We start from the raw sequence: 21,150 nt of genomic DNA, 5'->3' as shown, positions 1-21,150 counted from the left end.
TGGTTGAGGTGACTGGACTTATCCCATCATCTATGAGGCTTCTTCAGGACTACCTGGCTGCTGGGAGTCCAAGGTATTTAACTTGTAGGGTCGTTAGGAGTCGGAGAGGCTGGACCCACTCAGTCGTTGGGAGGCGTGGACCCACCCGCCCCCTTTCAGTCATGTGTCCTAAGGTGTGAATTGTAGTGAAACTTCATGGGGATGGAAATTGAGACTATTTTCTATGTGGCTGATAGGCAGACCTTCTCCTCTATTCAGAGATGGCCTCCTTCACTCCTCTTTCAAACCATCTGGCAACGACCCACAACGACAGGGTGGGTCCAGCCTCTCAGGTAACCTCAACGACTCCTAACGACCCTACAGATTTGGACACCGTCAGTTAGAACTGAAGAAGCCTCTTGGATGAGTCTTCAAACCTCTACAAGAAACTCAACCAAGTCCAGTCGGTCTGTTTGTAGCACTTGAATGTGCCAGATGGAGACCAAATGCATCGTGATGAAAAAACGGACACACAGGAAGACGCAGGCAGTTTTTTTTGAGGTAGTAGCTGTATTCAAATGATTGAGAACACAATCACCCTCTCGGCCCTGTACCAATGTTTCAGCTACAAATGACAATACTTTACACGAAATATGTTTCTTTCTATACGGCACTCATCAAATGTTAGAAATGAAATGATTAACTCACTACCACAGATGACTAATACTGTCTGGATGCAGCATTTGCCTTCATTTTCCATTGCCTGCTTGTTACACTTCAAAAAGTAATACTACTTTCCCAAGGCTAAGCATAAAAAACTAACCATACAACAAAGCAAAGAAAAGAAAAAACCATGGCCGCCAAACCATTCTCAGAGAAAATACCCTACATTTTGTAGTCATACATGTAAATACAGTATAGAGTATCTTGGAAACCGATAAACTATCAGGGGCATTTGTAGTGTTCATTTTTCACTCATAAAAGAAATATTTAAAAATAAAATACACAATAAGAGCACCAAAAGTAACACAAACAAAAAAAAAATCATTTTGAACAGTTACAAAAAAATATTTAAATATCATTGTAACCACTTGGCTCCTTCACAAACTGCATCAGACCAAGGCAAATTACACACTGTAAACCAAAAGAAAAAGCACCAAATGTTAAAGAATATGAGAAAGAAGAAGTCTGAGTAAGTAATGAAGAAATGCTCTTCTCAATTTCCATCTGTTTCGTGTCCACACCTTTTGTTTCAGGATAGCGAAGTGTTTTTATTTTCTCTTTCTGTCTTGGGAGCATCTTGGACAATACCTGCATAGCATGAATGAAAAAAGATGCGTAAATAGTAGTTATGGTGATTTGCTTGAGTGGGCATCAATTCACACATTGACAATAGGCACAATACATTGCAGTTAATAGTTTAGGCTCGTACCATTTTCCTCTTGGTTTGGTTGTCAGGCCCACACATGCAAAATGGAACCATTCGATGGAGCACTGGAGAAAAGATAAAAACAGACAAAGCACTTTTATGTGTTGTGCAAATGGAGCACACAGGAGAGACAAAACAAAATGATCACAAACAGAATCAATCTTATCACAGAGAAACATCACAATGTGTGTTTTTTTCTTTATGTCATTTGTCCTCTTATCTTCTTAGGAAGAGGAGCAAGACTTTTATTGAATGTACAATAAGTGATTACTGTCATTTAACATGATTACAAATTTTGTTTATGGTAATGAATTGTATTTTTGATGTCATTTTCAAAGAAGTAAAAACCGACCTTTGTAAATTATATTTGATATTATTTAAATAAAAGCACACAAATAAAATCATAAGCTCTTTGGGTGAGCAGTTAAAGGTCAAATGGAATTAAGTCATATATATTTCTGTTTGTTAGTGTTTTTGGCAAATCAATTTCATAAACTTTACTGATGGATAATATTCTTGGGAATATTTCAAATTTACATCAAATAAAATAGGATTATAGACTTCTAAGCAATGCATCTGACCAGAAGAAGGAAAAACTCAATCAGGATTCTCAAGGCACAAAACTCCACAGAAAAGCATTGACTCTTATGATGTATTATGATGATCATTGTAATTATAATGGTTTCTAATTATTGTATTGACTGCACAACTGTAATTTTTCATTTTATGACATACGAAAACGGTTTTGAACTCTCAGCACTTTTATTCCATTTATCTACATTTCTTTTCCTTATTTCTACAGTTTTAACCATCTTCAGTAACATCTGTTTCTTCTATTAGAGTTCTGAAGACTTTAGACGTTATTTTCCTCGAGGGGGAATTTGTAAAAATAAAGACTAATGTCAGTAGCCTTTAGCAATTCTTTTTACTTTTAATTATCAAATCCATCCAGAAATAACCCGTTTAGAGAAAAACATGCTCAGAGATACGAGAACATTACAAAGGCGTCTGCACCTATGAACTGAGACAAAAGGAAAACTCACATCAGTGTTGTCACAGCCAATCATCTCGCCGTAAGAGACCTGATGGCACAGACAGTAGGTGGGCTCATTGGGGTCCACCGGCATGTCCAGCACATCAGATGGATGCACATTCCCGAAGTTGGAGGCAGGGCTGTTGAATTCCCCTCTGACGATGGACCAAACATATTTCAATTAGAAAACAATCATGAAGCTATGAATTATTAACTTCAAGAGCAAACACAACTCCATCACAAGCTGGAAATCAGAAGCACAACGTACGGCTGAAGGAGTTTGACTTTCTTCTGTGCAGTCTTGGGACTACTGTCTTCATCTGAACTCTTCACTTTAGACCTTGTTTTGGCCATTTTCTTCTCCTTCTGTCTTGTCTCGCCTGGATTGACACAAACTTCACAGTACACATACAGCAGTGAATGGATTAAAATCATGTCTCATGTCATTACAAAAAAAGAACAATCAAAATGCATATGCACCTTTTTTCCCCTTACTGGAGGTGGAATCATAGTCTGTGCTCTCAATCTGCTTTTCCTTCAGGTCAGCCTCAAACCGTGCCAGATCTGTGTCAAGGCGTCTGATGTGTTTGTCAACCTGAAAAATTCACAACTTCAGCAACCCGATTGTGGTACATACATCAGTTACATTCATGTTGGCCTTGTTATTATTCTACTTGTATTACCAACAAATGTGCACAAAGCAATGATTTTATCTGTGAGGATACTAACCATTTCATAGGTCTGCATGGCCAGTTGCACCTTATCATCTCCGAACTCCTTGCATTTACTGTAAGACTGTTGAATCTGCCTCAGTATGGACAGCTTTTGCTCAGAGGAAAGAGTCCGAGCATTGGCTGTGTATTCCTTGGCCAGAGAGTCTATCTGTCCTTTGAGATCTAAACAGATACAGGAGGAAAACTTTAAAAACCACATACAAATGTGATATCACTGTGAACAATTAACACCATCAGCTATAAATATCCCAGGTAGATCATTTCAATTCTCTTTTCACCTGCCACAGCGTGTCGGCCCTGGATCGTTTACAAATGGTCCAGTATGCTGCTGCAAGGCTGTTGACCAGGTCCAGCAGGATGGGTCATATCACGCCCATTTTATCATCTTTATACTGGCCTCCCATTAAGTTCAGGATTCATTTTAAGGTTCTGATTTTCACATTTAGAGCTCTGCGTGGTCAGGCACCCGAATACAACTGGGACCTGCTCCATCCTTAGGTCTTGGGATCAGGGCCTACTGGTTATCCCTTTCACTCGCCTGAGAATAAAAGGTGATCTTGCATCTGAGGTGTTTGCTCTGGTTTTATGCTAACTTGCCTTGTAATGTCTAGTGCTTGTGATTTTGTTTTGTTTTGGCTCTTTCTTTATTTTTAACCGCTTTTTTTTCTTTTGTGAAGCACTTTGTGATTATTTAATATTGCACTTTTCACAAAACAATCTATTTACTTAATTACCTTCTATAAGACAGTTAAAGTGACAAAACATTTAATTTATAGAGTACAATTTATTCCTTGTTAACAAGCATGGATACTTATTATATCTATGCCTATAAATAGCACATGTTGAGCAATAAAGAAAATAAAGAGAACTGGCAAATCATTTTGTGACCTCACAACTTAATGCTAAACTGGCAAAGGTTAAAAACAACCTCCTGTTTACTCTTGATAAAATGTTTACAAATCATTGGGATGTTTCATGTACTAGAATAAAAACTTCTTGTGTTTACTTATGACCCCTCATCACAAATATATGTTTCAAACCCGCCATCGATCTGTTCATAACAGGCCTTGTAGATGAACAGGTGGATGTATTTGTTGTTTTTTGATTGTTATATAGCAGACACTGGGATTTTCAAGGCAGATTTACCACTGGGAAAAGGAAAAGTAATAACATAAATGTTATATTTTGCACAAACCCTTTCATATACCTTTATTTATCTATTGTCTGAGACTTAACTTGGGATCCTCTGAAGGACCCTGACCCCTTGAATGGGAATGAATTAAATATCATGTTCCAAGAAAAGACAAATACGTGCATGTAACAGGTTTGTTTAAAAAACTGTCGGGCAGAGAACTTGTGTTTGGCGGGTTCTGGTTCGACATCCACACGTATTTCTTTGTCTCACCCTCTGTGCGTTGATCTAGGTCCCTCATCAGGTTGAAGTTTCTCTGCAGCTCGAACGGAAGGTTTTCTATGCCTGGAAAAAGTGAAATACAGCAAAAGCAGAGATCAACCTCAATTTCACAGAGATCCACGCGAAACAACAGCGGAAACAGGATGGCTCCATTTCACGAACTGGTGATTAGGTTACCGTTAACCTTAGCTTTTAAACGAGCTGGTCGGTACAGGCAGTGTACTCGGGCCACACGGACAAATGGGCTCGAGAAATAAACTAATACTAATTCGAATTAGTGAGTACAATATGTGTGTGTGTTCGCTGCTCGGCGCAAGCCAGCATCCTTTCCTAGCTACAGTGCGACGCGTTATTCCAGCAAATAGACTGAGCCTCATCCCGCCGACCGCGAGGAAACGGCCACAGCATTTTTTCCCAAGTGGCGGGTTGACAAAGAGCAACAACCCTGAACAAAACGCAGCACGTAGGGAAAGCAAGCAGGTCGAAATGTGTTTCTGATGTGTTTAAATCCCGATAAAACGGCTTACTGTCCAAATAATGCTCCAAATACATCCCCGCCGCCATCTTGGAAAATGTAAACACCGCAGCTTCCTGTCTGGGATGGAGCAACGTGATTGGCTGATCCCGCTGTCCCTACAAAAACTTTACAATTCCCTTCCAAACTATTTTTAGGTCTTATTTTATTTGTGTATATATATTTAATTTATACGATATGATGATATGGGCTCTACAGTAAATCTAATTTTTTATTTAATAAACTTTAAAATACACATTGAAAATTAAAATGTGTAAATAAGATTCAATATATGTATTTATAAGATATATCAAATACATTGACAAATTTTAATGAACTTCTTGGACGAATTAGGTTAAAGACAGCTGCAGTTAAATTCTAATATGTTATAAATATCTTGTAAATTTCCCTTTTACATTATGACAGTGTGACTTGTCTGATCCTTTCATCCTGACTAGACTTATTTTTTAATTTAAGCTGGTACTGGTAAAATTTACAGTATGATGATTTGAAACTAGGGTTAGGGTTAAACATTAATGATGTCCACAATCGGGGTGATTCTTCCCCTATATTTTTCTTCCTTCTCCTCCTCTACTTTGCGGTGCTTTCTGAGTGTGCACCTGATAATTTAATCTTTTTTTGATTCATCTTTGACTCACCGCAGTCTATAATGTCTATAATGTCCCTACTATGCTGCCAAAATGAGTAGGTTTTTATACATCTCTTTGTATGCAGCATGCTTCTATGAGGAACTGTTTTTTTTTCTGTTCATGCTGAAATAAAGTGGATTCACTTGTTCTGACGATTTTGATCACATCTTTATAAAACACCTCACTAGCTTCACACTACAAACCCTATGGGGATTCCAGTTTCATTCACTAGACTGGCACTCAGTGGAGCTCAACAAAGCCGTATAGGTTCATCTCTGATCCATGCAGCTTCCTTCTAACAAGTTGTGTGGTTATTGGTCCAGTAGTTTATTACATAAACCTGTTGACTGACAAATCAGAGATGAAAACATAACCACCTTAGCAGAGGTAATTAAACCTCCAACCATTTATCAAGGAAATGTCACCAACATTAATAATTATAAGAAACACAACAGGAAATTAGTTGACGGGTAATTTTCTGTTGGTCGACTTATCAATTAATTTATTAAAAGCTAATTTTCCCCTGCTACTTAGTCTATAGGGTTTTTGTACTTTGTTTATATTTGTTTATATTTGTTTATTTTTGTCGTGCACTGATTGCTGGTTGTACATCAAATTGCCCTTGAAGGATATTAAAGATTTCTTTTATGGACAACTTTAGTTAATCACAAGCTGCTAGAGCAGCAGAGGAACCCAGCAGCCAGCAGGGGGCAGCCTCAGGACATCAGAGCAGGCTGTGATTCTTGTAAGGCGTTCAAAGAAAAGGTTGGAAAACGTACTGGATTATTCTTTAACAATCATCCAGTATCTAAAAGGCAAAAATCTAAAAGTAATTTTTAAGTAAGGCTGTCAAATATATGTAGTAAAGAACAAAATATTTTCTCTGAAGTGTTTATCAAAAGCAGCATAAAATGACTCGGACAAACACACGTGATAATTTGGCCATCATCTTAATGTGTTTAGTTCTTGGCAGAAATCATCAGGCGGTTTGGCCTAGTTAGCGTCCGTTTTCCAGTAAGAGGGACCCGGGTTCAAATCCCACACGATCCCATCTTTAAGCACAAAATACGTCGAACTCTTACAATTGGTACGAGACCGCTTATTTATGGAGGACCATACATGACATAAGTAAAAATAAATAAATGTATAAATAAATACAGAAATAAATAAATAAATAAATAAATAAAAATGGAAATAAATAAATAAATACAGAAATAAATAAATAAATATGTTAATACCAAAAGAAATGTCAAAAGAAATGTCTTAAATATATTTTAACATTTATTTTTTCCCTGATACATTTCCTTTTCATTTGCAGTGTCCTTATGCTAATGACAAAGGCGGGCCTAACCGCAGTCTCATGCAGGATTGGTCACAGGAGTGTAATGATCCAGCCCTACTACTTCTGCCTTTCAATGCTGGTGTCCAGTAGCTGTTTGGGACGTTGAGCCAGTTCACACTTAAAATGAACTAGTTCAAGTTCAGAGGGTTAGTTAAGGTTATTTTTTATTGGGATGATTTAGCTGTCAGTAGTCCTGACTGTGAGCGTCACGTCTCGTGTTGTACTGAGCACAAGGAGCGAGCCGAGAGGAGGAGGAAACAGAAACTCCAGCTCGGTACAAACCACCTGCAGCTTCTGCTGTGATCATGAAGCCGCTGATCTCTGAGCAGATGTGACCAGAGAAGCTCTGTGTTTCCACTGTTTCCACTGTTCCACAGAGTCACTAACTGGCTGTTTCACGGTGAAGAGCTCAATCTCAGTCACTGCCCGTGTCTCTGAGCAGGGGCTGTGTGTGTGTAGCTCAGTTGACCAATCCTGCTCGAGACTGAGGTTAGGCCCGCCTTTCTCATTAGCATAAGGACACTGAAATCGAAAAATAAAAGTTGGAATAAATGTGGAAATAAATAAATAAATATGGAAATAAATGCAGAATTAAATAAATCAATGTCTTAAACTTATTTCCACATTTATTTATTTATTTCCACTTTTATTGCAACTTTTATTTATTTCCACATTTATTTATTTCCACATTTCAGTGTCCTTATGCTAATGAGAAAGGCGGGCCTAACCTCAGTCTCGAGCAGGATTGGTCAACTGAGCTACACACACACAGCCCCTGCGCTCCGCCACACACTCGCTCAGAGACACGGGCAGTGACTGAGACTTGAGCACTTGAGCCAGTTAGTGACTCTGTGGAACAGTGGAAACAGTGGAAACACAGAGTTTCTCTGGTCACATCTGCTCAGAGATCAGCGGCTTCATGTTCAGAGCAGAGGCTGCAGGTGGTTTGTTAAATCATCCCAATAAAAAATACCCTTAACTAACCCTCTGAACTTGAACTAGTTCATTTTAAGTGTGAACTGGCTCAACGCTGCAAACAGTTACTGGACACCAGCATTGAAAGGCAGAAGTAGTAGGGCTGGATCATTACACTCCTGTGACCAATCCTGCATGAGACTGCGGTTAGGCCCGCCTTTCTCATTAGCATAAGGACACTGCAAATGCAAAGGAAATGTATCAGGGAAAAAATAAATGTTAAAATATATTTAAGACATTTCTTTTGACATTTCTTTTGGTATTAACATATTTATTTATTTATTTCTGTATTTATTTATTTATTTCCATTTTTATTTATTCATTTATTTATTTATTTCTGTATTTATTTATACATTTATTTATTTATTTATTTTTACTTATGTCATGTATGGTCCTCCATACTTATTGATCGCAATAAGCTCCGTGAATAAGGAGGAGGAGATGTTTCTTTACTTGGAATGAGGCCACTCTATTTCTCGGATATACAGCAGGGGCAACACTCGTATCACCTCCAGGTGGTCCGTCACTTCTCATTATACACACACTTTTAGCGTCTTTACCCACAAAACCCAGATGCACTACGTCACACACTACAAACTTTCCTTAAAGGGGCAGGCCATACCTGCAACACAACAGCTCTCGGTCTCATAAACAGATGGCAAGATAAAGCAGAGAGGGATTTTTTACACTGTCTGATAAAGATTCCGTCAGTAAAGGCAAGGAGTTGTGATGAATAAGGTTTTCTTTAACAAGTTAAGTCTTTCATTCTCACTTTCCACCTTAAAACTGACATGAACTGAACTATGAACTAGTTCAGAATTCAAATGGTGAACTATGAACATGAACTATTCATGTTTACTTGTATGAACTGAAATTTGAACTAGTTCATGAGAGGTGTAAACTTGCACAACACTGCTGATTTTTATTTTCACCAAGATCATTTAATCATTGTTTGAAAAAACATTACATTGAAAAACAATCCTGAGTCTGTCCGTGATCTGGTCCCCAACCAAAGTTTTATCATTTTTTTCAGAAGGTCAGTCCCCAGCCCTCCACAAAATGTAACGTCAATCAGTTGAAGATCTTTAGTATATTCCTGCAAACAAAAAATCTAACTCATGCAGACAGAACCATTGCCTTCTTACTCGAGGTAATAGACAGGTTAAACCTGTTAGACAGTGTGTGATGACAACACTATAGATATACCCATAAGACAAAACCTCCAACTAATAAATGATGAATCAATCAAGTGCTGAGAAAAATATCTTAAAATTTATTTTGTCTCATAGATTTCTAGAAGTCATCTCAACCTGCATTTAAATCAACAAACACGATGAATATTAAGTAATACAAATAAAAAAAAAGAAGGGAGGATTAAACTTATACGGACCATACTTGACCAGCCAAATCCATCTGTACGTGGTCATGTTACAATTATGTGTGACACTCACAGTACTGCTGTACACCAGTTTGAAAAGGATCTGTGTCTGTAACAGAGCTTTTCAAAGCTCTCACATTACATTCCAACAAACTGTATGCAATGTCACTCACTAATTTTTTTCCAACATGCGCTTCAACTTTCTGAATTTATTCTTTCCCATTCTCTTCTTGGACTTCATGGGGGACTTTTTCTTGCCCTTCTTTTTCTCAAATTTCCCCCCTTGTTTTTTGCTGGCCTTGGATGCTTTGGTCTGCGCAGTGGTGTTCGCTCCGGGCTTCTTGGCCTCAGACCCTTTCACAGTCTCTCCATCCATCTTGGCGATCTTTGCCTTTTTTGGTCCAGTGGGCAAGTCCTTTTTGCCTGTTGGCTTGTTTGCCTTATCCTTGCCTGATGTTCCATTGCTTTGGGCTTTTGCCTTTAAGCCGCCTGCTGCTTTTCCAGGGACAGCCTTGTCGGTTTTGGATGGTTTAGTCTGAGGAGATTCTGTAACTTCTGTCGACTCAGGAGCCTCTGAATTATCCTCTTCTGTATTAGTAACAGATACAAAAGGGTTAATTCGTGATAAACAAGGCAACTATCATGCATACATCCTTTTGGACATCATAAGTGACATCCAAACTTAAATGCTTTAGTTTAAAAAGCTTTAAATCACTGTTGCTACAATTACAATTATTTACAGGTACAAACATGGATTTGGAAACAGTAAAATGACGTTACCTTTCTCTCCTGACTCGGATGGAATAACATTGGAGAACTTTTTCAGCTTGGCCACAAAAAACCCGTCCATATTGTGGGAATGAGGATAAAACCGGCGGGTGAGTTTAAGAGTAGGGTGGAATCTTCGTTCTCTGAACCTTAAAGAATAAAAGAAGAAATGTTGTGTTGAATATCAAAGGGTTTTCTTGTCAGTAACTTACAAACCTGGTAAAACACATGAACACACACACAGTGATTATCTCGTTTACCTGGTGAAACCTTCCTTGCCAAAGTCAAGTCCTGTGGAAACTAGTTTGACGTTCCTTTTCTTCAGAGCGTAGTCCACCACCCATTCGTTCTCCTCCACCTGGAGGAACACATTTTCGATCAAGGTCCAAACCTTTCTACCACATAATCTACAACATAATCAATGAATGCAAAGCTGAAAACAAATTCTTACTTCCCACTTACCATTATTGAACATGTACAGTAGACCAGATATCCTCCTGAGGCCGATCCAGCATTGACAGAGTCTATAGCAGCAAGGATCAGCTCCTTCTGCAGGTGAGCAGAGCGCTGGATGTCTGCCTCGTCCTGTCAGGAAGCAGGAGGAGTAAAGGAACAACGTATTAAAACTTTATTCAGAATCCAAAGTGTGTATCTACAGGGGTGTGCGTGTAAAAAGCGGTTTACCTTGCTTGTCTTCACAACGGGATCTTTAGCGATGACTCCTGTGCCTGAGCACGGAGCATCGAGCAGCACTCGGTCAAACCCGCCCATCACCTGTCCGCAAAACAACAAGTCAGTCCACTTAATAAAACTCTAGGATACATGCGATTAACCAAAGAGATAATGTATTTCTATGGATGTGTGGTTGTTACCTTTGGGAACCGCCGGCCATCGTAGTTGCAGACCACCGTGTTGGTGACGCCCAGACGGTGGATGTTTCCAACCACGCTCTTCAATCTATCAGCGTTAGCGTCGTTAGCCACGATCACCCCAGTGTTTCTCATCAGCTGAGCTAAAGGGGAACATTCACATTGATGTCATTATTTAGTTTACAATAAAAATAATTGTATTTGCCTTTAATAAGTAATCAATCAACACTAAATTAATCAGCAGCTACTTTCACATTGAATTAATCATTTCAGTAAAATTTCAAGCACAATCTAGTAAGAGCTTCTCAAATGTATTCATGTTATGCTTTGTTATGTTATGTTTTGTCCAATAATGATATCAACCTTAATTCTTTACCAACTTTCAAAACCAGTTACAGGGTGCTTCACAAAATAAATACTGTCCTGATATTTCATAAACAAACAGATTGATCCAATAACTAAGAAAATCATCATTAAGAACATTTAAATAACAAGCCCTGGTCTACATTAGACAGTTTGTAACATCTCATAAAAGTTCTGCAACTGTCATTGACACCAGGCACACCTGAAGCACATCTTACCAATATAGGTTGTCTTGCCTCCGGGAGCTGAACTCATGTCCAACACCAACTCTCCCTCCTGTGGAGAAAGAGCCATGACGGGCAGAAAACTGGATGCTCCTTGCAGCATGTACTGACCAGCCAGGTACTCTGGTGTTGCACCTGTTAAAAAAAATATAACAAGGTTTACATTTAAAGCTTTCAACGTCACAGCTGGGTCTCAGATATTCTCCAACCAAGTCTGATCTTTGATTTGAATGTACTGAAACTCACCGACAGGTACTGAGGAGTCATAGATGACCAGACCCACTTTAGACCATTTCCCCAGTGGATCGAGGTTCACTCCTCTGTTGATCAGGGCCTTAACGAGAAAAACACCACGTTGGAATTGGTGAACACTTCAAGGAAGCATGTGAAAACAGCAGTCGAGTCATTTGAGGAGTTTCTTCGGTAATTTCTGCATCAATTACCTGGGCAAGGTCTCTCCTCCTCGTTTTCAGTGTGTTTGTCCGAATAGTGACGGGTCGATGAATTTCATTGGCCTCAAGGAAATCAACCAGCTGTCAACGAGGAAATTACAAAGAATTATTAAAACACATCAATTCAAAGCAATCACAATAAGAACATCTGAATTTGTGAGCAGATTCTTCCTTCCATCCCAGAGGAGAACACGCACCTCAGAGAGGGGGAAGAGGTCGATTAACTTCTCAATGAGGAAGTCGTTGTAGCTGTAGTAGGTGCAGAGATCTTTCTTCAGCAGAGCGATGTACTCGGCTCTGTCCTTCCCCTCCTCGCGCTTTGTGGAGAAATTACAGAGGACGTCGATGTTGTCTTTTATTCTCTGATGAATTTCTTTCAGGTCCACACACATCAGGACACCTTAAAAACACAGATAGGAAAATAATCTTTCAGTATTTGCAAGAGTTTGTGTGATTCTGAATCTGATTGGAAAAGAGATGTTGACCACTCACCCTCCTTCTCACTCTCCTCTGCTCCAGGAAGTCTAAATTTATCCATATCATCCATGTTGGCTTGTACTGTGTCTTCCTCATCTGATTTATCTTCCTTTTCACCGTCTTTGTCATCGTCTTCCTCATCATCATCATCTTCGTCACTGTCTAAATCCAAGATTTCCTTCAGTTTTTTGGCTTTCTTTGCTGCACGCTCGATAGGAAGGAGCTAAATGTGAAACAGAACCAAAGGACAGAAGTCGTCAGAAAATCTGAATATTTTATATTTACAATATACTATCCTCGTACTTTATATGATACTTATACACTAATGGTCTTATCTAGAACAAAATCAGGGATTGTATCTAAAAACAGTTTCAGTGGTGGTTTCACATACGTCCTCATCTCCATCGCTTTCCTCTTCTGCTGCATCTCCACTGACGTCATCAAGAGTACCGTAGTCATCGACCATTTCTTCATCGTCATCATCATCATCTTCAGCACCATCTGCGTCATCCTCATCTTCGTCATCCTCAGCATCCTTCACTTCCTCCTCCACTGGTTTAATTTTGGATTTTGCAGCCTTCTTTCCTTTGTCTTTTCCTCCTTTCTTCACCTGCTCCACCTTCTCCTCTTCTTCTTCATCTTCCTCATCTTCCCAGTGTTCATCACTGCTGTCTTCGCTTTCAGCTGCATCCAATTTGCGCTTCCTTGTTGCTGGTTTCAACCATTTACTATTCTCATCAGTGAAAACTTTAGAAAAAGGCAGGGAAACAAGAACAAGCATTAAATGTCAATCTAACTGTTTTTCTTTCTGGTTTAGAATTTATTTTCCCTTATAAATTGCATTTTTAAGCACCATCCATATTTTTCTAATTTCTGGAGATAATCCAGCAACTGTGATCATGAAGCCAATATTTGTATGAAAGGTTTTAGCCCTGATACCCAGAGAATGAAATACGCTATTGCTCACGCGTCTTGTTATTTTTCAATCACTGAAAACGATGTGGTTACCTGTCTTGTTCTTTTCCTCAGCAGCATCTTCTGGCTTCTTCACCTTCTGGACTCTCTTCGCCGCTCTGGAAAATGACGACACTGTTAAACAACTTGTAAACAGAGTGATGTTTCATGTTATGAAATCAGTAGACCTCTTACCTTTTCCTGCCTCTACTTGAGAGACGTTTTTGTTCAGTGTCCTCTGCAAACGAAAAAAGAAAAAAATGTCTTGTTGAGCAAGCCTCACGGTCCATTACATTCCCACAGTGAATACATGTGTAATAGAAAAGCTGTCTGAATAAACACAAGGCTCACCATCAGTTATAAACTTGGACAACTCGTTCTCGGCTCCCTGCTGTTTCCTGGACTTCCTCCCAGGTCCTCTCTTCACATTGTTGGTGGGATCAAACTTCCGACCCATGACTCTGAGCTACACAGGTTCCCTGAAAAGCAGCAGATGACAGGGATCGGTTCTGGAGCTTTGCAAAACGTCAGTGGCTCAGTGTGTAAGAGCAGATACTACAGCTTGTCCTCTCTTCAGACTAAGATCTGCTGTGTGGGACATCAGGGAACAGCAGAATGTAGGATTAGATGAATCAAAATATCTGCATGTATATGTAAATTGTCACATGGAAGCAAGATCACGAATTTCGCAGATATCCATGGGGTACTTTGGTAATAAATGTAGATTAAGAGAAATCTGACCAGTTCCAACATAACATGAAGTTAACGCTCTCTCAGTTGTTAGTCCATTTTCAAACATATGTTTCTAAGAATATTCTTGTTAAATCTCAGGTAAATTAAGGGTAAATATTGGATTAGCTTGGTATAAATATCTATTGACGGAGACACAATGACTCACTTTATAAATTCCAACATGAACATTACATCCACGTCCCAGTGGCCTAGACACGTTGTTTAGAACTACGGAGCGTTCACACTGCGACATACACTAACTCCGCATGTGTTGGTCAGATCCTGCACATTCACACTGACCGAGTCTTTATCGTCTGAGCGTCCGCGACATTTATTCACAAACTCACCCGCCGATCTGTGACTTTCAATCCGACTCCTGTCTGTTCGGTGGAAGATTACAACGTTCACACGTGAAATTTCCTTCAACACGTTGTGGAGGAACATCCGACGCACACGAGTGACGTGGTGATGGTGGCGACACTGTCACATGCACGCGCACGCAGCATTGAATGGACACGTTTTTGTTGTGTTTATTGTTATTTCAATTTTTATGCGGCGCCTTTTTTCGAAATGCAAACTCTAAACACGGAACGATAATTGAACAATAGATCAATTGGGTAGTATTGTTAAAGATAGAAATTAATACCTCATTGTTTTTGAAGTATTAAAAAGTATTGTAAATAGAAAATGACAATCAAAGTTAGAAGTTAATGAACGAATACCAATAAAAGAAATATAGGTAGTTTGATTTCTAAGTGTTTTATTTAATATAAAAGGTGTGTATGCAGTCTTGTTCTTTAAGGAAATACAAAAAATAGAAAATAAATAAAATAGCATGAAACTAAACCTCTTGAAACCAGATTTAACTGTATTTTCCCAGCCCATAAACTGTAAAGGAATAATCTTTCGAAGAAGAGAAGTCAAATAAATGTTATATATTGAAATGCCCTCGTGAACGCGCACGTCCGCCCTGACGCACACTGCCTGCGACAGTCAATCACGTGGAGAGAGAAAGCATCATGGAGGTCCCGGTTAGTAAGAAGCGTGGCCTCGAACATTTGGACGAATATGAACCGAAACCGGCCAAACACCTCCGGAGCCTCCACGACCGAATGTCCGACAGGCGACTGGTGGTGATCCTGGAGGGAGCCTCTCTGGAGACCGTGAAGGTAAAGAGTCCGCTGCTCGTGTGTGGGTGTCGTCATGTCTGCTGCTGCAACCCCCATCAACACACGTTCATTAAGTTTACAACAAGTGAAGTTATATACAATGTGTATATGTGTTCTTCCAGGTGGGAAAAACATTTGAGCTGTTGAACTGTGACCAGCACAAAAACATGATCGTTAAAAGTGGCAGAAATCCAGGAGACATCAGACCAGACATCACACATCAGGTACTGGGAACCAGTTACTGCATCTGGAAGTGACAATCCACTGTGAACTGCTTTATTTAACTGTCGGGTTCATTTTTCAACTGTTACATGTCCCATTCAGTGCTTCCCTCAACCACAGTTCAGCAATAACCTGATTCAAACCCTAATACCTAACACCCTAATAGAACATATCCAAAAAAACAGATCTAGTTTGTGTGTGTGTGCGTTAGTGTGTTTTAGGAGAAGCACCAGTGCAGTGTATTGACATTTGATTTTAGTTATTAGTTTTGATAGAAATTTAACTCCCACTATTTGTCCAATTATGCACTTTGCATCAAAATATGAATAACTGCATTATAACTGCATAACGCATAACAACATGAATAATGCCTGCCTTAAAATCATTCCCTGTCATTTATATACCCCCAAAGCATAATATTTACAGTAGACTGCAGTTTCATATTTGTATTTTTGTGATGTACATATTTCCATGTTTAGTGTGTCTATATTTTCTCTTTTTCGTGTGTGTTTCATGTTGCTGCCGTCACTGCAGCACGTTATTCTTTGATTATTAGTTTGGCAGATATAGGTCATTTTATTTAAGATATATCCTGAGAGATAGTATTATTGTTTTTCACAGATACTGTGTAATTAACATGAATTATCTTGTTTCCTCTCGCCAGTGTCTGCTCATGTTAATGGACAGTCCACTGAACAGGGCCGGTCTGCTGCAGGTTTATATTCACACAGAGAAAAACGCCTTGATAGAGATCAACCCTCAGACCCGCATCCCAAGAACCTTCACCCGCTTCTGTGGCCTCATAGGTAAACTACCTCCTCAGCTGTATGGTTTTAGTTTATAAACAATGCATATATAAAACATGTCATAGTTTCTCACATCTGCTCCTCATCTCTCTCTTCTGTCTTCTCCCCCCTCAGTTCAGCTGCTGCACAAGCTGAGTGTCAGAGCGGCTGATGGTCCACAGAAGCTCCTGAGGATGATTAAAAACCCGGTGTCCGACCACCTGCCTCCCGGCTGCCCTCGCATCTGCACCTCCTTCTCTTCAGGCGAGGCCGTCTGCCCCCGGACTCTGGTGCCCGAGGGACCCGCTGCGGTGGTGATCGGAGCATTCGCACACGGAGCGGTAAGAGACGCACCGGCTGATTTACAGAGTGAGGCTTCAAGTGTCTGTTGCTGATCCCTGTGTCTGTCTCTAGGCAAAGGCGGACTACACAGACAAGAGCGTGTCCATCAGTAACTACCCGCTCTCTGCGGCGCTGACCTGTGCCAAGATGTGCTCGGCCTTCGAGGAGGTCTGGGGGGTCCTGTGACAAACAGTTCCTGGACTACTGATGAGACATAATATGGACATTTATTTCACTGGACTATGAATGGATGTGATGGCACCGAAGGTCTGTCTCACCGGGGAGGCCACGTGGACGACAGACATACATTCAGTTTGGAGTACATGAACAATGTGTAATATACCATACATCAACGTTTGTACCCAATTATCCCTTTCAATGTTTTTGTACCATAATCCGTTGTAGCAACCGATTCCTGGAGCTATGGCTTTAAATACAGTTCCATTAAACTTTATGATTCAATTCTGTGTTATTTGGTTTTATAATTAGTTAATTTGGGTTCAGAGGGAAACCTTATAAAACAAACATCAAACAGTGAGATTTAACACATTGATTTTCCAACCTAAACTGCATGATATTAAAAAAACATTAACCATGATTTAAAAAGTACATTTTCAGCCGAGCTCCTAAAAGGAAATATACAGTTCAGTCAGTTTGAATCCAGTTTATATCTCTGGTCTGAAGCCCTGCTCCTGGTGACCCGAGGCTGAGGTTTTAAGAATCATTTAGGAAGCCTCTGTCGTCTGTCTTTTTTGAGATTTATATAAATATTTATATGCATTTCTTGTGTTGTAGTTTTACTTTAATGATGATGTGAAACGGGGAAAATATTTTTTTCAATTTAATTTTATTTTAAAAAAAAAAAGGAAAAAGAAATGTCATTTAGACATTTACAAATCTGTGTTAAGGATCAGGTAACTTATATCGCCATCTACTGAGTTGGTGCACCGTTCCTAGAGGTACTGTAGTACAAGGTCGATCCAAGTGGAAAGCGCAAGCACACGTATTGTCTGTGAAACAAAAGCCTAATACCAGACTAATGGATATAATAGTTCGATGAGTTAATTTTGTGTAACAGTCAAAGTTGAGGGGCGTGGCTTATTGTCACATCAGAGTTTCCATTGATCTATTAGTCCCATTATCTTCCTTTAACCCCTTTGCTTCATAACCCCCTTTGCTTCAATTCCTTTAATCCCCTTTGCTACAATTCCTCTAATCCCCTTTGCCTCAATTCCTAGTAACCACTTTGCTTCATTGAAGAATCAGTCTGCAGCAACCAGCCACTTGGTAGAACAAAGAAGAACAAGAGATTTTTCATGCAAAACACATTTCGAACAGCGAAAAAAACAGTCACAATGGAGTTCACTCAGAAAGTTAAACAAATGGACATAAATGCAGAGACTATCCGCCCGTACTTTGAAAGCTTTTTTACGAATCTCACAGCAGATCAGTGGGAGAGGTTGAAGACATGCAATCCGGATGAAGCTACAACATTTATGTTGGCAGAACTTCTGCTGAACCTAATGACGTCTGTTTCCAATGCCATTGTAAAGCGGCGTCCCCGTTCACCCGTGTCTGAGGATAAAGTTCGGTCCATTCTGGGCGACACTCTCAGCAACAGTCTTTCACCAGGCAGCACAACAACGTCTGAGAGTTTGGAAAAGCTCACAGACTTGGTTGTAGAGGAGGTGACGGAGACTGTCAACTCCACCTTGTCTGCAAGCTCCAGCTGTGTGAGCTCTGAGAAGCCTATCCCAACCCGTCTCATTAACCCTGCTAAAGTCCAGAAGATGATCTGTTATGCCTGCGAGTCGTTAAAGACAGACAGACGAATCAAACAGTTGGTCAAGCAAAGTCGGGCCATCTCCTCAGAGGAACAGGACCCTTCAGATGATCCCATTCTGGTGTCTAGGACTTCTTCAAGCTCCTACTCTTCACGAGTAAGCTCCAAGTCAGGTAGTTCCTCAGAGGGAGGTTCAACAACAAGCAGTGTGGACAGTGTGAAGTGGCTTGTCCAGGAAACAATCAACGAGAGTTTGACTGACATCACAGACTTCTTCAGTGAGTTCAAAGACAGCCTCTCTCTCAGTTCCTCGTTTTCTTCAGAGATTGATTTGGCTTTAGATGAAATAATTGAGTCAATCAGTGAGGAAAGCACAAATGGAAAGGAATCTCCAGAGCCAAACTTCTCAAACGGTAAAGCGATGAGAAAGATCAATAGGCTTTTCATAAAGACTTTTGCCGCAGCAGGGACGCTCCAAATATTGTCAAAGGTCGCGAAAAAATTCAATGAGAATCCCAAAGTCACTAGCAGGAAGGCGATGCAGTCATTGATTGCTAGTATTGACGCTGTGCTTCTGGAGAAGGAGAAGCCAGGAGGTGGAAATGAAACTTCTGCATTCAAAACACTGGAAAAGCCTCGATCTGAAAAGGTTATTGTATTCACAAAACAACTTTCAGATATCATCTATTCGCACATCGCACCTGGCAAGAATTCAGATAGGGGTTCAGGTCTAGTGAAGAAGGTTCGTGTCCCTACTTCACACAGGGGCATATATGCAGACATTCAGACCAGGGTGTTTTGTTTTCTGTCCTTGATAAGCTGGTGGCTGAACAACCAAGTTAACCGCCACACAAACAGAGTGTCAGTCGCTTTAATGACCATCGACTCATCGCAGTCATCACCATTAGAGGTCAACAGCCTCGAGGAGAACAGATCAGAGCAGTCGTCACCATCATCAGAGTTCACCAGCAGAGGAAATGAAAGACTGAAGCAGTCAACATCAGCAGTGGTCACCAGCAGAGGGAGTAAAAGATCGAAACAGTCTTCATCCTCAGAAGTCAGTAGTGGGGGGAATGAAAGACTGAAGCAGTCAACACCAGCAGTGGTCACCATCAGAAGGAAGAAAATATCTAAGCAGTCTTCATCCTCAGAATTCAGCAGCGGAGGGAATGAAAGACTGAAGCAGTCTTCATCCTCAGAATTCAGCAGCGGAGGGAATGAAAGACTGAAGCAGTCAACATCAGCAGTGGTCACCAGCAGAGGGAATGAAAGACTGAAGCAGTCTTCATACTCAGAATTCAGCAGCGGAGGGAATGAAAGACTGAAGCAGTCTTCATCCTCAGAATTCAGCAGCGGAGGGAAGAAAATATCTAAGCAGTCAACATCAGCAGTGGTCAGCAGCAGTGGGAGTAAAAGATCAAAACAGTCTTCATCCTCAGAAGTCAGCAGCGGAGGAAAGGAAGGACTGAAGCAGTCAACACCAGCAGTGGTCACCAGCAGTGGGAAGAAAAGATCGAAGCAGTCTTCCTCATCAGAAGTCGGCAAAGAACGTGAGAACTCAGGATCATCAGACAGGCGGGCAAGGGAGAAGATTGAAAAGATCAAGGCAGAGGTCAAATATAAAATGTATGTCAGTGTTCTCTCGGTAAAGCTTGTCACACGAATCTTTAAAAAGGCAAAGCTGACCTGTAATGATGATGACACAAGGCATCATCTGCTGGAGAGAATATGGGCCGAGGTCAAAGACATTGACTCACCTTACATCTCGAAAAGAATATTTGACATGGACATTTACAAGGAGTTGTGTAAGAAGTGGCCTTCTCCAGCAATGCTAATGTCTTCCCTTCTTGGAAGAGATCCTGAACTTGAGATATCAATAATCTCCATTTTGAGAAGACGCCTGTGCAAAAAGCCTGGCTTCTTCTCCTCTTTCAGAGCAGGCATCTCTTCCTTCTTCGGGAGATTATAGGTGGATGGTGGTACTCCTGACCTAGCTTTTACTAAGTCTAAAGTTCTGCAATGGGTTTTCTCAAGGTGCTCCTGTTATCCCAACATTTATAAGAATGAATAAAATTTCTAAAATGGAATTAATTGTTCTCAGTATTTATTCCACTCAGACTAAAGTTTTGCTGTTTTTCAAACTGAAAATTCACGGATTCTCAGGTGCAAGTTTCTTCCTTTAATTCATCAGCCATCGGCACCTTCACCTGAACTTAGCTCCCAAAATCTGTATAAGGCGGAGGAGAGTAACCTCATTATGGCTGGTGATTAAATAGCAATAGTAAGCATCTAACTTTCAGATATTTTCAGAATAAGAGTCACAGGTGCTCCTGACTATCCGCGTAAATGGATACAGTGTTACTTGATTTTGATTGTCTTACATTCGAAGGAAATTTGAGATCTCAACTTTTTTCAATTTTGGAGTAAAATGTCTTCTTATATAATATGTGGCATATTGTATGGGACTGCATTAGTGTACTTACAACTTGGTTATTAAATTAGACATTGCTGTATTTCAAATAAACACATTTTCAAGGTAAAACTGGAATTGAAGATCTCTCA

The 21,150-nt window shown here is 40.1% G+C and overlaps 3 protein-coding genes across 5 annotated transcripts; 1 reads left to right on the top strand and 2 right to left on the bottom strand.

Annotated features, from left to right (window-relative positions):
* Window positions 1-525: 525 nt before the first annotated feature.
* On the bottom strand, window positions 526-8,582 carry ing4 (inhibitor of growth family, member 4). Of its 3 annotated transcripts, XM_062400044.1 has the most exons (9): window positions 5,117-5,179; window positions 4,581-4,652; window positions 3,171-3,337; window positions 2,922-3,036; window positions 2,710-2,836; window positions 2,452-2,596; window positions 1,412-1,473; window positions 1,224-1,290; window positions 526-1,113 (listed from the first exon to the last, which is right to left on the bottom strand). In XM_062400044.1, the coding sequence occupies exons 1-8, from the start codon at window positions 5,151-5,153 to the stop codon at window positions 1,251-1,253; spliced, it is 765 nt and encodes a 254-aa protein (XP_062256028.1). In that variant the 5' UTR covers window positions 5,154-5,179; the 3' UTR covers window positions 526-1,113; window positions 1,224-1,250. The 3 variants fall into 3 exon arrangements, with proteins under 3 accessions (XP_062256028.1, XP_062256029.1, XP_062256027.1); XM_062400045.1 differs by lacking the exon at window positions 5,117-5,179 and adding an exon at window positions 8,524-8,582 and having other exon boundaries at window positions 526-1,290; XM_062400043.1 differs by having other exon boundaries at window positions 526-1,290.
* A 407-nt stretch (window positions 8,583-8,989) lies between these two features.
* nop2 (NOP2 nucleolar protein homolog (yeast)) lies at window positions 8,990-14,770 on the bottom strand. Its single transcript, XM_062399925.1, has 16 exons — window positions 14,635-14,770; window positions 13,907-14,034; window positions 13,751-13,793; window positions 13,610-13,674; window positions 12,993-13,348; window positions 12,617-12,824; window positions 12,322-12,524; window positions 12,116-12,205; window positions 11,919-12,006; window positions 11,667-11,807; window positions 11,089-11,228; window positions 10,901-10,990; window positions 10,679-10,801; window positions 10,477-10,574; window positions 10,229-10,365; window positions 8,990-10,036 (listed from the first exon to the last, which is right to left on the bottom strand). The coding sequence occupies exons 2-16, from the start codon at window positions 14,010-14,012 to the stop codon at window positions 9,621-9,623; spliced, it is 2,304 nt and encodes a 767-aa protein (XP_062255909.1). The 5' UTR covers window positions 14,013-14,034; window positions 14,635-14,770; the 3' UTR covers window positions 8,990-9,620.
* A 494-nt stretch (window positions 14,771-15,264) lies between these two features.
* Window positions 15,265-17,267, top strand: emg1 (EMG1 N1-specific pseudouridine methyltransferase). The gene is made up of 5 exons (XM_062400055.1): window positions 15,265-15,456; window positions 15,579-15,680; window positions 16,343-16,484; window positions 16,599-16,804; window positions 16,878-17,267. Exons 1-5 carry the CDS (start codon window positions 15,307-15,309, stop codon window positions 16,989-16,991), a joined length of 714 nt encoding a protein of 237 aa, XP_062256039.1. The 5' UTR covers window positions 15,265-15,306; the 3' UTR covers window positions 16,992-17,267.
* The last annotated feature ends 3,883 nt before the right edge of the window (window positions 17,268-21,150 follow it).

Source organism: Platichthys flesus, chromosome 11 (genome assembly GCF_949316205.1).
Source record: "Platichthys flesus chromosome 11, fPlaFle2.1, whole genome shotgun sequence".
NCBI lineage: Eukaryota > Metazoa > Chordata > Actinopteri > Pleuronectiformes > Pleuronectidae > Platichthys > Platichthys flesus.
This window is presented reverse-complemented; position numbering and strand designations above follow the sequence as displayed.

Excerpts from the sequence above, each read along its gene's own strand:
- ing4 (XM_062400043.1), bottom strand. The coding sequence starts at position 5,153 with ATGGCGGCGGGGATGTATTTGGAGCATTATTTGGACA. Across the intron at positions 4,653-5,116 it reads TTTGGAGCATTATTTGGACA|GCATAGAAAACCTTCCGTTC; the intron begins GTAAGCCGTTTT and ends CACTTTTTCCAG. Across the intron at positions 2,597-2,709 it reads AAAGTCAAACTCCTTCAGCC|AGGGGAATTCAACAGCCCTG; the intron begins GTACGTTGTGCT and ends GTCCATCGTCAG.
- nop2 (XM_062399925.1), bottom strand. The coding sequence starts at position 14,012 with ATGGGTCGGAAGTTTGATCCCACCAACAATGTGAAGAGAGGACCTGGG. Across the intron at positions 13,349-13,609 it reads TGAGGAAAAGAACAAGACAG|TTTTCACTGATGAGAATAGT; the intron begins GTAACCACATCG and ends CTTTTTCTAAAG. Across the intron at positions 12,525-12,616 it reads AGAGGAGAGTGAGAAGGAGG|GTGTCCTGATGTGTGTGGAC; the intron begins GTGAGTGGTCAA and ends TGTGTTTTTAAG.
- emg1 (XM_062400055.1), top strand. The coding sequence starts at position 15,307 with ATGGAGGTCCCGGTTAGTAAGAAGCGTGGCCTCGAACATTTGGACGAA. Across the intron at positions 15,457-15,578 it reads CCTCTCTGGAGACCGTGAAG|GTGGGAAAAACATTTGAGCT; the intron begins GTAAAGAGTCCG and ends GTGTTCTTCCAG. Across the intron at positions 15,681-16,342 it reads GACCAGACATCACACATCAG|TGTCTGCTCATGTTAATGGA; the intron begins GTACTGGGAACC and ends TCCTCTCGCCAG.